This window comes from Chiloscyllium plagiosum, unplaced genomic scaffold (assembly GCF_037043375.1).
Source record: "Chiloscyllium plagiosum isolate Xiang-an unplaced genomic scaffold, Cpla_swu_hap1 HiC_scaffold_13, whole genome shotgun sequence".
Classification (NCBI taxonomy): Eukaryota; Metazoa; Chordata; class Chondrichthyes; order Orectolobiformes; family Hemiscylliidae; genus Chiloscyllium; species Chiloscyllium plagiosum.
This window is the reverse complement of record NW_028270151.1, coordinates 53,872,287-53,888,380: the sequence shown is the minus strand read 5'-3', so window position 1 is coordinate 53,888,380 and position 16,094 is coordinate 53,872,287. Positions and strand designations below refer to the sequence as shown.

At 38.6% G+C, this 16,094-nt stretch overlaps 2 protein-coding genes across 9 annotated transcripts in view; one reads left to right on the top strand and one right to left on the bottom strand.

Annotated features, from left to right (window-relative positions):
- veph1 (ventricular zone expressed PH domain-containing 1) overlaps positions 1-16,094 on the top strand; it is a 315,263-nt gene that overhangs the window by 90,710 nt on the left and 208,459 nt on the right. The window lies entirely within an intron of this gene.
- On the bottom strand, positions 3,065-15,582 carry ptx3a (pentraxin 3, long a). Its single transcript, XM_043702175.2, has 3 exons — positions 15,358-15,582; positions 13,883-14,413; positions 3,065-4,445 (listed from the first exon to the last, which is right to left on the bottom strand). Exons 1-3 carry the CDS (start codon positions 15,473-15,475, stop codon positions 3,829-3,831), a joined length of 1,266 nt encoding a protein of 421 aa, XP_043558110.1. The 5' UTR covers positions 15,476-15,582; the 3' UTR covers positions 3,065-3,828.

Genomic DNA, 16,094 nt, shown 5'->3' with positions numbered 1-16,094 from the left:
TGTCTGATTTTAAACTCTCCATGACTCAACCTTGCTTACATCTGAAACACACAAGGTCACCATGACCTTTTAAGAAAATAAACCCTTTACTAGGGACCGTCATTGGTTTCTTTACACAGGTCAGTGAGGGTGGGATGGGGTCTGTAGCCTCAGAATCCCCCTCCAAATGGACTTCATGAAATATGAAAATAAAGACATTAAACCCATGGACAAGTGCTACAAATAAATGTCAACCTTTTGCAGAAATACACAGGAATTAAATTCAAACTGTGGCTCAGCATGAAAAACCAGAAAAACCACAGGCAAAACCCATCTTTCTGTCCTAAATCTTACTTAATCTAGACCCAAATTCCCTAGATTTGCTGGTAACCCTCGGGTTACCTTAAACTCTTAGCCCCCGCACATCTCTGATTTGGCTGATAACTGACAATCCTCTATGTGGTTGGTCCTCCCAATGAAAACTATTGGTATACAGATTAGGTTGATGATCCTTATGCCTCATTCTGACTTTAGATCCCTCCAAACCAAGATCACTATGATTTATCCGAATACTTACAATGTCCAATATGGCTGATCTATCAAGTGTTCAGTCAGACTGACCAATGCTGACCCTTCTTCCAACTGGAGCAAAGTTCCTTCAATTTTTCCCCTCTTAATAGTGATTCATATCAAACATATCACAGCAAAATCAAACATTTTCCTAATGTTCAGAATCTTTGAGAGCTAATCATCCTTGTTGGATTTCACACATGATTCAGCCAAGTATGAACAGTAAATCAAAGCAGTGCTTTTCCATGAAAGAAACAGTCTGGATGACATGATCAGTTCACAATGATTCTAAACAACTCTCCTGCTGTTTGGAAATGACACACCACCCAGATTGGCGAAGGTATGAATTATCCATTTCCCTCCTTAATGGGAACTTTTCATAATAACAATGGCTAAGTTCCAATCCTATGATATTAGGTGATCAGTCTCATGGCTGTGTCAGGTTATGGCATTTCCCTACACCATTATCCCATGATAGTACTCAAATAATGTTGAATCCCTCATGCTGAGCCACAGTTTGAATTTAATTCCTGTGTATTTCTGCAAAAGGTTGACATTTATTTGTAGCACTTGTCCATGGGTTTAATGTCTTTATTTTCATATTTCATGAATTCCATTTGGAGGGGGATTCTGAGGCTACAGACCCCATCCCACCCTCACTGACCTGTGTAAAGAAACCAATGACGATCCCTAGTGCTGTCCTTGTAGCATTGCTGGGAGTAGCCATCATTCTTGGTGGCACTGCTTGAAGGTTGAGATTTCCATCCCGAAGATTTTTATTTCCAAGAAAAGCCCATCACTGACCAGTTGACTGCTGGCAGGCACGTCACTTGGTTATGCCTCCCTCACAGAAGTGAAGACGTCTCCCACCAGTTCTCGAGCCAATGGACAAGACCACATTAATCCTGCTCACCATTTCTAGAATGCTTAAAGCTATCAAATATCCAACAATGCAAGTTGTTAGGAACATACATTACATTGCTGTTCTGAGGGTTTGAATTCTCATCATAAATTATGTTATTTCTTGTTTGCTCTTTTTATGTAGCATCCATAGCCAAACACTATCAGATCTTTTCTCTGAAAATGGCCACAAAGTAGTGATTTTGTCTTTGGCTTTCTGCTCCCCATCATGAAGAGATTTATGGCTAGCACTTAGTGCTTTTCAGTAGTGACACATTTGTTAACTCAGTGTCAAAGGTCAATGGTACAAACTGTTATCCATAGACTTAGAACTTACTGCAGTTAAAAGAAATGACTGCACCTTCTGTTCAGGCAGCCTAGTTGGCCTGTGATTGTGTCCTCCCTCTGGACCAGATGCTCTGAGTTGAAGTCCCTCCTCAGGGCTCAATGGCCAAGGCTGATGTGTTATAATATGACCAGACATGTGGATTGTCAACCTGTAAATCCTACCTCAGATTCTGGTGTATAGTGTAACAGTAGTTTATTATAAAATTATACTCTCTATGATGGAATAATGATATGTGACTCTTACTCAATAATGCAGGCTTTGTATGAAAATTAAAGTAATGTAACTTAGGCTACAAAATTACTGCTTTTCATTGGTTATGCAGCTGTTGAGCAATTCTATGTCAGACAGCAAGAGTGGGAGAGATATTTGTTCAGTCAGAACCATGTGGTACTTGCAGCAGAACAGTTTCTCCATGTTAAATGACTCCACGTGCTGATTTTTGCCGTGAGCAAGTGTCACCTTCATTGCAAGTGACTACTACATACATGTACAGTTTGTTAGACTTGAAGGATATGCAGGAGCTCAGAGACCTTAAAGATGGCACGAGAGGTTGAAAACTCTGAAAAAGACACATAGACTTTATAAATAGAGGCATTTAATGATTAGGATCTTGATTTAAATATTGTATCATTTTTGGACATTGTACTTTAGGAAGTATATCAAAGACTCAGGAATATGAAGGGATTTTGTTAGAGTAGTCCCAGAGATGAAAGTCTTCAGTTACTGCTGAACTACTCTGGCCTGAGATTATTCTCTTTAGGCCAAAGAACTTTAAGGAAATATTTGATAAAGATATTTAGATTAATTAATGGCTTCAATGGAGTATATAGACAGAAATAGTTTCCACTGACAAAATTATCAGTAAGTGGAGGACAAAGATACAAAGTTATTGACTAAAGAGTTAAAGGTGATAAAGAAAACATTTTCCATGCAATGAATTGTCATTGTCAAGTATGTACTGCCTGTGAAAGCAAGTGGAAATTGATTCAATATTAATTTTCAACTTGAAATTGATTAAATAACTGAAAATAAAAATGCTAGGTTGTGGGGAAAGTGGAGAGGCATGGCACTAATTACACAATGAATTCAAAGAACTGGCAAAGGTGTAATAGACTGAATGGCTTCTATCTATGCTGTATTAATTTATGATTGTCTGTGCTGCCACAAAACGTCTTAACTTTTTCACTTGAAGGTCCATTTAAATACTCCACCAGCCAACATGGTTTTGCAAAAACACAAAGAAAAGATACACAAGACAATCTGGTGTATTGTTTAACAGCAGTTTATTATAAAATTAGACTCTTTATGATAGAATAATTAGATGACTGATATCAGAGGACTTTTACTGTATAATACAGAATTGGTATGATAGTAAAGCAATGTAACTTAGTTTAGAAAGTTATTATGTCTTGCATGTTTAGCATCTGTTGAGCAATATCCTTCCTTTATAGAATGGTTCTTCCTTTAATATGTCTTGCTATCCAATTATTTGTCATTAAATGAATGTAACCATACACACACTTGCATTACAGTTAAATCAACATTGTAAAGAAGAAGAATTTGAGCATGTTAACTGTCTCAATGTAGTTTTTCATTTAAATTTTATGAAAACTGTATTTGTCCTTGTTCCTCAAGTGAGTCTCTTCACACTTCTCCGGGTATCAAGAAGAAACTTTTTTTTTAAGCGTCATAAATATCGGATCTTAAAACCCAGGTGTCCAGGTTTTAGGGATGACAATATTGTATCATCGCTATTGATGCATATAAGCAAGAATTATGAAGCAAATCGAATCAATGATAACAGACTGGCATAGATGTCTTAATGCCATTGTAAATAGGTGATTGAAATTTCCATCCAAGCATGCTAATGTTGGCGATTTTTATTACAAAGTTCACCCTGGAGTTCACTCTAGAGGACTTTGTAATATAAATCTGTTTTTTTTTGGTTTGATTAAACATCATAGAATTAGTGTTAACAATTTGGAATCCATTTTTTGAGCATGTTAATTTGGAATAAAAATCAATTTCAATTAATAGTAAATAAATTCAGCTCCTCCATGTGGCAGAATTTCTGTGACACTCCAGCCAACAACATTCCCTCCAATGCTACACGAATCATCCCTACTTGTCAAGGCTTGTATTTCATGTTTGGAAATGATTCTGTCCCAGATATTGAACCCAGTCAACTTTCCTGTAAAGGCTAAGCTTTTGTCAAAGCCGCCTCCAGTGCAGCAACCATTGCTTTCTTGACCCAGTTGCAGTAGCCCTCCATTTGGGATATTGTAGCCAACAGCTATTCCTGAAGAAGCAGCTGCAAGTTTTCCATTCACCCAAAGTGTTGCATTTCCATCTTCAGCACTCCATGTTGTACAGAAGTGTGCCCACTCACCAAGGGAGACAACATCGTCAGCAACAGTTTTACTTGTGTCACTGTGCACAGAGAACACAGCAGAGGACTGATTGAAGTATAGCTGAATTTGATAGGGATTTCTCTTTGTTCCATAGGAGAACACGATTGTTTTGTCCAAAAGATGAGTAGCTTTTATCCATATGCAAGCTGTAAATGAGCTTAGACTCATATCATCAGCATGAACACTTGCATAAATCTTCTTTGAGCGCATAGGGAAGATTAGTGCCATATCACAACCTGCAGGACAATAGCAGAAAATATTACATACTTTCAGTGTTTGCTCATGTATTATGCTACAGAGTACTATTCTTTTAAACAAAGATCAAATACATTTTATGGAAGGATCAAACACCAAAGTTTTTTCTGACTGATGTTCAAAAGTTATAAAATATAAAAACATATTTAAAAGATCAAAATTTGAGACATTGGAGATGATTTTAGTTTAATCAATGAATGAGCATAGGCTTAGTGATATACATGAACTAACATGGATATTTGGTGCAGGTGGCAATGGGACAGAGGGAAGAGAAGGTGCTTCCTTTAATTAAAGTCAAAATGTCAATGCTGGAAATTTGAAACAAACACAATGCTAGAAAACCTCAGCAAGCCTGATAGCATCTTGGAAAGAGAAACAGAGGTAATGATTTGAATACAGTATGACTCTTGTTCAGAAATTCTTTCTGACATTGTTTTAAACCCTCCATAATATGATAAGTGTTCAAGGACTTGCTTATGTGAGCAGATAAGTATTTCATCAGATACAAGATATTTTTCACCTAAAACTCAGACAAAAGTTTAAATTGGTACTGGGGAGATACAGATATTGTACTAAATTTATATTTAAACTACTTCATATAACTATACAGTTGTGATATTTCTAAACTTCAAAACTAATTAGTTAAGAGAATCAGAATAAAGATAGCAGGGCAGGTGGTGTGTTGCAATTGTAGTTTATGGGTGCTAAAAGACACTTCAAAGACATCTACAATATATATCTACAGCTTGAGAAACTTTGGCTCCAAGGTTTTGCACTAGAGTCAGAGCTTACGCCACTGCAAAGCATCAGAGAGGAGAAAACTTACTTGGGCACGTTGTTTACAGGAGACAATCACATCCCTTCAGCTAGGTACTTCAGAATTGATCTGCAATCAGGGACAGGAAGGTGGGACTACAAGTGAGGCAGGCATGTGCATCCAGAAAGTAACATTGAGCCTCAGTTCTTGCAAATGTCCAGCAGGTATAAGATTTTTGCAACTTATGTGTATGAGAACAGAGATTGCATGGAGGATTATCTTAGTGATCCAACCACTGTGGTGCAGGGACACATTCAAGTGAAGAAATTAAAAGGTGTGTAGTTGTAGCACACAACAGTGTAGCTAGGGGGTAGATGCTGTTCTCTGCAGCCAAAAGTATGACTTCTGAAGGTGGTGTTGCCTGCCCTCATGCTAGCAAATGATTTGGAGTGGAAAGGAGAAAGATCAAATTAATATGGTCCACGGACGGCACGGTGGCACAGTGGTTAGCACTGCTGGCTCACAGCGCCAGAGACCCAGGTTCACAGACCTCGGGCAACTGTCTGTGTGGAGTTTGCACATTCTCCCTGTGCCTGCGTGGGTTTCCTCCGAGTGCTCCGGTTTCCTCCCACAGTCCAAAAAATGTGCAGGGTAGATGAATTGGCCATGTTAAATTGCCTCTAGCCTTAGGCAAAGGAGTAAATGTAGGGATGTGGGTCTGGGTGGGTTACTCTTCGGAGGTTCGGTGTGGACTTGTTGGGCTGAAGGGCCTGTTTCCACACAGTAAGTAATCTAATCTAATACACAGGCGCTAATGATGCAGGTGGACTAAGAAAGAGTTGCTACTGAGAAAGTCAGAGTAGCTCGGAATAATTAATAAAGTAGAACAACAAATATAATAATTTTTGATTTGACCAGTCATTTGAGTAGGAAATTATTGGATTAAGATAGGAGAGTAATTCCCTGGGATTGAGTGACTATAAAGGGATATTGTTCAGAAAAGAGTTGGCTCTATTTTGTTGTAAATGTTTGTTTTATAAAAACCTTTCTAAAGATTTTTTGCTACGTTAAAATAATTTTGACAGCCTCATGTGCATACGTTCAGTGACTAACCCCATTGATAACAAAACAGCAAAAAAACCTCAATCAAGCCTATTTTCACATGTTTTGTGTTATAATCAGCTGGGATCATAACACCAGGAAATAAACTCAGCATAGGGAAGCAGTAAAAAGGCAAAATGAAAGGGCTCCTTATTTTAATGCACACAGCATTAATTTCATGATGCATGAACTGACAGCATAAATTGAAATAAATGAAGGTGATATGATAAACAGTATAAGGATTTGGGACTGAATGTTTCCATATTTTGGCAAAATGCCATTTTCCACATGTTTCATTGAAGGTTTCTCTCTGTTAGCCTAGTGAGTTTTCTCATGCTCTCATCCCAAGCTTGAGTTATTAACTATTTTCTGCACCCCTCTTGTCTGATGATAGCCTGATTCTCTCATTCACCATGACTGGGCTATCCTGGAATATACTGATATCCCTGACATTGGCATCATGTTCACACAACAAGCCAAGCAATGGCAGTCAGAGCTAGCCTGCATATTTGCAGGTATTTTCCCTTGGCATGGCTGACAAAGGGAAGTTCTTGCCCTGTTTTGCAGACTGAGATCCTGGAAGTGTGAAGTGAGTAGCAGGCAGATGGTTACCAGCTTGGTAATTGTGCTCCATCTTTTTTGGTAGTTAAACGTTGTTATTTCATCACAGGCACTAGTGGGAATTCATCATCATCTGATATGGTATGGTCAGGAATGCTTGAGACAAGTATTTGCACTGCATTCAGTAGGTCAATGTCTTAGGTTTGCATAGTATGTGTTAATCCACACAGTATGTTTCAGCTTCAGTCCTTGGGTGTCTGGGGAATGGTGTTGCCCTTTTTAAAAGCCTCACATTGCTCAAAATAGAGGACTCCTCCCTCACAGAACAAAACACTTACCCTGCCCATTCTGGCTGTGATCACAACCATTTTCATCTCTGTTGCATAGGTGTTACTCGTAGTACAATCAAAAGCAAGAGTGGTCACACTTTCAGTGAGCCTCAGGCTCCACCACTTAGTCTTAATGAACTGATAGGTGAACATCCCCTCTCTGATATTCCTCCCTATCAATCCAAGTTGCACTTTCCCAAGTCCTTACCCAACCAATCAATGTGAGGTTTCATTTGCCCACTTTACCCCAATCCTCACTCCCGCCCCCAAGAGCCCCAGACTTATCAAATTACCATGTCAGGCCTGTTAGGCAATGGCTGACCTGCATATTTGTAGATATTTTCTCCTAGCAAGGCTGAGAAAGGGAAATTCTGTTTTGCAGACTGGAGGTCATGCAATTGCTCACTGCTCCCCCTTGGAAGTCAGGATGCTGCCTACCGTCAATGATAGCTACTCCCTACATGACTGATTTCCCTCCTATGCTCAATTATATTCCCCTTATATATAGGTTGTACCTTCAGTATGGTAATCCCTTCTGCATCTCAGAATTATGATTCCATTCCCACAATGAATTTCTCCATCTTCCCTACTGCAATAGTGGCCCATGATAGTGACAAACCTCCAGGACTGAACGTGACTGATCCCCTTGAGTAACTTGGTGGGACTACCCTGAATGACAGTGACCAGCTGCCTGCTTAATACCTGAACAGCTTTCTGACTGTGACTCTCCGTGCTGGTTGTACTGAACCCTCAAGACTGGAGAGGTACAGACCCCTCACTGTCTCTCCCCTGACTGGTCTGCTAACCATGCCCAAGCCTGTGGACTGATATGAAAGGCTTCCCTTGATTCACTGCATCAGGACCCCCTGAATCAAGGTAGTCTTCCTGGATCAGACTGGGGACTGCCCCCTTAGACTTTCAGACTGCCGTTTACTTGCATCACATGCAGTCTGTTTGCTGTATATGTGACTGCCACATGGTGCAGCTGCATGATTAGTGCAGCACTGTGCTCCTCAGAAGTACATCGACCCTCTTGACTGATGACTGTCACTGTGGACAAGCATGAAAAATTTCCTGACTGTGTCTGTACCAAACTGAAAGGGCAATACAGAAGTACTGAAAGGCTTTAAAGTGCAGCTGAGGGGGCAACGCATTAAAAGGCAAGACGCAGATATTATGAGTGTCCAGGTATGCACAAGTGAATGCTAAGATGCAAGAAAGGAGCCCTGAGATGCAGCCTGGTACAGTCCATGAGTTGTATGACTGTCCTTGTAGCAGCATTCCAACTCTGTGCACTAAGGGTGCAGCACGCAGTGCAGAAGCATACTATAAGTGGATCAGAGATATGCGATGATGATGTGGAGAGGCTGACACTTATTGGATGCCAGCTTCCATGGACACAGGATGCATGCAACTGCTGCCCATGGTGCATGGTTTAAGGCAAGGGTGCCATGTGTCCAGGAGAACCAGAAGAGCAAGTGGGCAAACTGGAGTGTCCAGGATCCAGGTATTGAGCTTGTATTGGGCAGGCGAGAGGATGTCAGTCTGCGTAATAATGAGGTGAGAATATATAATAATGAGGGAGATGACAAGCACTAATTCCCATTAATAATTCATGCTGCTTCTGAGCTAGAATCTTGGCTAGACATCTAGAACTATGGATGAAGGTGCTACCTGTAGCAATGAATGTGAAGGGAGACCTTGCTTCATTTCTGACCTGCTTCTTCCAAATTTCTTGCTATCATCCCAGTCAGTTTGTGTCTGGGAAGATTTCACCCATGAATGCAAAGTGATCATTATTAGGGCCTTAATATTCAATAGTAGTTCATGTTTTCCAAGGACAACAAAAGAGGAAAAGGAGATGAGGTAGCTTTGTTAATAAAGGATGAGGTTAGTACAGTACTGAGAAATGAGCTTTGATCAAAGTGTAGAATTGGTTTAGTTGAGGATGAGAAATGGTGAACAAAAGCCACTAGTATTGATTTATAACCCCTCTAATAATAGTTGACATTGTAGGCCAAAGTATACATTAAGGAATAATGGGGGCTTGTAAGGAAGTTACTCCAATAATTGAAGGTGATCTTAATCTTCGTATAGATTGGATAAATTGAACTGGCAAAAGAAGGATGAGTTAGCGGACTGAATTTAGGACAGTTTTTTTAGAACAATCTGTTCTGAAACCAATCAGGGAGCATGCTACATTAAATCTAAGAATGTGTATTAAGTCAGGATTAATTAATGACCTCATAGTATAAAGAAATCATTTGGATCAGAGTGATCATAACATGGTAGGATTTATCATTCAGTTTGAGGCTGGGAAAATTGGTTTTGAAGCTGGTGTCTTAAACTCTAATCAAAACAACTGGAAAAGTATTAAGCCAGAGTTAGCTAAAGTGAAATTGGAAAATAATCTTAAAAGTGAGAGGTAGAGAAGCTGGAAGAGAGAATTCTAGGATATATTCTACAACTCTCAAACATTTACTTCATTGAGAAAGAAACATACTTTGAGAAAGATGCATCATCTATGGTGAACTAAGAAGTAAAAATTATATCAAATTCGAAGTAAAGATGTACATATTTGGAACTATGAGCAGTAGATCAGAAGATTGTACAAGTTTAAAAACCAACAAAGGATGATTTAATTAAAAAGAATGTAGTGTTATAAAATAGGGAATGAGAGGAAACTAGCTAGAAAAATCAACAGACATTGAATGTTCTACAAGTACAGAAAAAAAGCAAGTGAGTAGCTAAAGTTAGCACTGGTTCCTCCTTAGATAGAGTCATAGAGAAGTACAGCATGGAAACAGATCCATCAATCCAACTCATCCATGCCTACCAGATACCCAAATCTAATCTTGTCCCATTTGCCAGCACTAAACCCTTCCTATTCATATACCCATCCAGATGCCTTTTAAATGCTGTAATTGCACCAGCTGCCACCATTTCTTCTGGCAGCTCATTCCATACACACCACCCTCTGCATGAAAAAGTTGCCCCTTAGATCCCTTTTTTATCTTTCCCCTCTCACCCTAAACCTATGCCCTCTAGTTCTGGATTTCCCCATCTCAGGGAAAAGACCTGTTTATCCTATCCATTCTCCTCATGATTTTATAAACCTTATAAGATCACCCCTCAGTCTCTGACAGTCGAGAGAAAACAGCCCAAGTCTTTTCAGCTCTTCCTATAGCTCAAATCCTCCAACCCTGGCAACATCCTTATAAATCGTTTCTGAACCCTTTCAAGTTTCACAACATCCTTCCGAGAGGAAGGAGACCAGAATTGCATGCAATATTCCAACAGTGGACTAACCAATGTCCTGTACAGCCGCAACATGACCTCCCAACTCCTATACTCAATGCTCTGACCAATAAAGGAAAGCATACCAAACGCCTCCTTCACTATCCTATCTACCTGCAACTCTATTTTCAAGGAACTATGAACCTGCACTCCAAGGTGTCTTTGTTCAGCAACACTCCCTACCATTAAGTGTGTAAGTCCTGCTAAGGTTTGCTTTCCCAAAATGCAGCACCTTGCATTTAACTGAATTAAACTCCATCTGTCACTCCTCAGCCCATTGGCCCATCTAATCAAGATCCTATTTTAATCTGAGGTAACCCTCTTCGCTGTCCACTACACCTCAAATGTTGGTGTCATCTGCAAATTTACTAACTATACCTCCTATGTTCGCATCCAAATCATTTATATAAATAATGGAAAGTCGTGGACCCAGCCCCAACTCTTGTGGCACTCCACTGGTCACAGGCCTCCAGTCAGAAAAACAACCCTCCACCCCACCCTCTGTCTTCTACAGTTGAGCCAGTTCTGTATCCAAATGGCTAGTTCTCCCTGTATTCCATGAGATCTAACCTTGCGAACCAGTCTTCCATGAGGAAACTTGTCGAATGCCTTACTGAAGTCCATATAGATCACATCTACTGCTCTGCCCTCATCAATCCTCTTTGTTATTTCTTCAAAAAACTCACTCAAGTTCGTGAGACATGATTTCCCACGCACAAAGCCATACTGACAATCCTTAATTAGTGCTTGCCTTTCCAAATATATGTAAATCCTGTCCCTCAGGATTCCCCCCAACAACTTGCCCACTCCCGACATCAGGCTCACCGGTATATGGTTCCCTGGCTTTTCCTTACTACCTTTATTGAATAGTAGCACCACGTTAGCCAACCTCCAGTCTTCTGGCACCTCACCTGTGACTATCGATGATAGAAATGTCTCAGCAAGGGGCCTAGCAATCACCTCCGTAGGAATTAATAATGGTTAACAAGGAAATGGTAGAGATTTTTGAGCAAATAGTTAGTATTTGTTTTCACAGTAGGAGACATGGTTACCATCCCATGAGAATTTGAAAATCAAGAGGCAAAGAGCAGAAAGAATCTGAAAGCAATCGCTATTATTGCAAACTAGGGTCTTAAAAAAACATGATTGCGGAGATTGTAGATGCATTGATTATAATCCAAAATTTCTTGGATTCTAGAAAGCAGATTAAAAACCCACAGACCTAAGAGAACAATTTAAAGAAGGATGGAGATAGGAATCAGGAAATTATTGGCCCTTTATTCTAACATCTGTCATTAGGAAACTGCTTTAATCCTTTTTAGAGGTAGTAGCGTGGCACGTAGAAAATCACTTTTAATCCAGCAGAATCGGTGTAGTTTTGTGAAAAGAAAATCATGGTCAACCAAATGTATTGGAGTTCTTTGAGGATGTAATAAGCAGTGTAGATAAAGCGGACCCAGTACATTTAACTTTCTAAAGGATATTTGATAAGGTACCACATAAAGGTTACTGCATTAGATAAGATCATTTTCAAGTTGGCAAACTGACTATTGGAGTGCTGCAAGTATCAGTGTCATGGCCTCAACTATTTCTAACCTATATTAATGACCTGAATGAAAGGATACACTGTGCTATAGCCACATTTGCTAATGATACAAAAATAGATTGGAAAGAAAGTTGTGAGGAAGATACAAAGAGTCTGGAAAGTGATTCAGAGAGAGAAATGAGTGTACAAAATATTGGCAAACTGAGTGCAATACAGGAAACTGAACTTTGGTGGAAGAATAGAGAAACAGGTTATTTATTTAAATGATACAGCAAAATGCTGCTGTATAAAAGAACATGGGTGTATCTTTGTCTGTGAATCACAAAACATTCACATGCAGGTACAACCAGTGAGGCATACCAGTATACAAACAAGGAGAAGGAGTAAGCCATTCAGCCCTTCGAATCTGCTCAACCATTTGACGAGATCATCACTGATCTGATTGCGGACTCAACTCTGCTTTACAATCTATCTTTTAAACTCCTTGACTCTCTTGGTCTATCAAAACTCTAACTCAGCCTTAAAAATATTTGATGGCTCTGTCTCCAGTGCTCTTGACTGGAGAGACTTCCATCGACCAATGACTATCTGAAAGAAAAGAAATACAGAGGAATCTGGATTATCCGACATTCAATTATCCACATTTCGGATTATTCGGACAAGATCGCAAGGTCCTGATGCTTGGCTGAACTTTGTTATCTGGCATTCAATTATCCGAACATTCAATTATCCGAACATTCAATTATCCAAATGTTTGATTATCTGAGCAAAATACTCCCTGCCCGTGTCATCTGGGTAATCAAGGTTCCTCTGTACTCCTCCTCTGTATGCCTTAAATGGGAATTCCTTTATTTTAAAACTGTATACCCTCAGGCTCCTGTCTGTCAAGTTTCCCAGCATATTGCATTTTTCAATAAATTCACCCTGCATTTTTCAAAGCCAGGACAGATCTGTCCACCATTCCTCATAAATAAGCCCTTCATTACAGAAATCAGTTGACTTAATCTAATCTGAACTGCTTCTAATGCAATCATTTCCTTTTTAAAAACAAATAAGGAGAGGGAAACTGTACACAGTACTTTAGCTGCAATTACATCAAAGAAGTGTACAACAGCAGCCAAGTATGCTGATATTATATTTCATGCTCCTTGCAATAAGTAAAAATGTTCCATTAGCTTCCTAACAACTGGCTGCACTTGCAAAGTAGTTTTTTGGAAATCATGTGCTACAATGCATAGATCCCTCTGTGCTGAAGACTTCTTCAACTTCTCACCATTTAAATAATATCATGCCTTTCTATTTATTCTTCTGTTTCTCATTCTTCAACATTATATTCCATCTGCTAAATTTTGTCCACACATTTATCTGTATCTACTTGCTGACTCCTTATGTCCTCTTCAAAACTTATTTTCTTACGTATCTTTGTATTATCAGCAGAATTAGTAACCATATGTTCAGTTCCTTCATCTAAGGCAAATACAATGCCAGCATTTATTTAAAGGGGGGTAAAGTAGAAAGGATTTAAGCTGTACAATGTATGAGTGCTTTAGTCTTTCCAACAAGATAAATGTGATTCTATAATTTCTCTTATTTTCAATGCTTAACTAGCAAACAAGGTGGAATTAGATTTTTAATTCTGCAGTAACATTTATGAAGCACAAGTTACTGAATAGATAAGTCTTTTTTCCACAAAAAAATCATAGATATTGGAAGATAGGAAGGATTGTGCTTCGGTTTCTTAGGTATTAAATATGCTAGTGACTGAATAATTGTTGTGAATGAAAAGAGAAAGAAAACAGAGAATTAAGGAATAGTGAGCAAGAATACCTGATGGTAAGACGTGTTTAGCTGACCAATTTGGACATCCTGTCAGTTCAGTTTTAGATTGTCGCTGTTCAGTTGCCAAGAAATTCAGAGTGGTGTCCAACTTTACAGGAACTCTCCTCTTGATATCAAGTGACAGCCGTTGATCCTTTATGTCCACTGCCTTTTGCCAAGTCATCTCTAGCTTTTTGAGTCTGTTGGACAGATCCTGACTCACCAACAAAAGCTGATGAAGTATATCTTTCTTCTCTGACTCAATCTCTACATTGGTTTCGCTGACTTCTTTCAATGTGTATGCCAATTTCTTGTCCATTTCTGTTGTAATACGCAAAATTGCATTATCTATGGCATTTGTGGAAGTCCCTGCAAAATTAGCTATGAATTGATGCATTTCTGAACGTATACTTTGCAACTCTGTCTCACACACTTCTCCAATGGATTGTTGTAGGATGTTCTGTTTCATTTGGGAATCCTCCAGCATTACAAATAGCTTATCCCATTTAGTGAGTTCTTTCTGGCATTTACAGGAACCATCTGGGGAAGATAAGTTTAGATTAAATAAGTATTTGGTAATTAATCACAGAAGGTCTCATATCACTAGATGCATACTGAATTAGATATTGCATTTTTTTGTGAAATTATGCTAAATTTGATAATTGGCATAAGAATCCCGTTGGAGCTTTATTTCAACGCTAATAAATATCAAGTAAAATTAAATTGATTGTCTTTTAATCAATTGGAGACAGGAAGAAACGATCTGAATTTATATAGCACCTTTTACAATCTCAAGACATCCTAAATTTTTCACAGTCAGCTATATACTTTTAAAGTGTGGCTATTGCTATATTGCACATACTGCTGCAGGCAATATGCATACAGCTCAGATCTACAATGTGATATTGACCAGATATTGATATTTGCATCCACCATGGAAGGCCGTCAATTACTTGGTTTAACATCTGCCTGAAATATGGCATCTTTGCTGAAGCAACAGTCTCTCAGTAGTTTATTGAATTTTGTGTACACAGATGCTTTATCGTTGAATTCACTTGGATAGTAATTTGAATTAAAATAATATTTACACATCAAAAATCACATCCAAAAAGCTAGAACAAGTATATTAATAATCTTTCAATGATTTTAAAAAGGATTTTTATAATAGTTCATTCTGACATTAGCAGCAATGGCCTAACATGTAGGAGTTAGTAGAAATAAAACTGCATGCTGTTACACATGGTATCTTTCTAATAATCAGTAACATATTCCTACAATTTTAAACAAGGAAATCGTTCAACCATCAAGTGTTTTTATTTGTGAAATGTTGCTCTAAAAGCTAAATGTAATCTACTTTCAAACTTCCCATTTCACCAGGTAAAATAATGCTGCAGAACTGCAGAAAGCAATATTAAACACAATGTAATCAATATTGAAAAGTATCATTTATTTAATTCTGCAATTCACTTATAAAGATTTCTTACCTGGTAAAACAGAGATTGTGTTTTCCATTCCATGAATATATTGTAAATCTTCATAATCCTCTGCCAAAGTATGGGACAAGCTGAGTAGAATCCAAAGAACTATTTTAAGTGCAGCCATTTCTTCCAAGTTCTTTTCAGTATTTAGCAGTATGAGGGCACTGTTCTATTGGTTTGGCTCCTTCAGTACAAGCTCTAAAGGATACTGAACACAAGTCTCCAAAAGTTCCTAATAAATAGTGAGTGAGGAGTGATGCAAGAGCCTTGCTGTATGTGCTTTATACCAATGATATGAGCTAGAGTTCTGCTTTCGCAACAAAGAGGTTGAATTACACAACCTTTAAACTTGTGGTTTAAGAGCACATGTGGGTAGGTGAATATAAGAAAGGGCCCAGCACTGGGGTAAGTAGAGATTGCAAGCCAGATGTAATGATCTACCACTAGGGAATGCATTTTTGTAATATAAAGTGGTAGCAATAAGTGACGAATGTGTATGAAGGCAGAGCAGGGCAAGTCCCGAAGGACTGTGCAAAAATGCAAGGGCATTTATTTCTGCATTTCATTAGATCTTTTTAAAACAGTTTTTCCATGTGAAAGTAGTTAGGTACAATTTCTAAAGTAGCTTTGAAAGGTTTAATGAAAAAAAGAGCTCAAATATGTTTAGCGATTTTTAAGATATATTTTATCTGCTAACTCAGTTGGAGGTAAAAAATTTAGGAGGAGCGGACTGAAGATTGAAA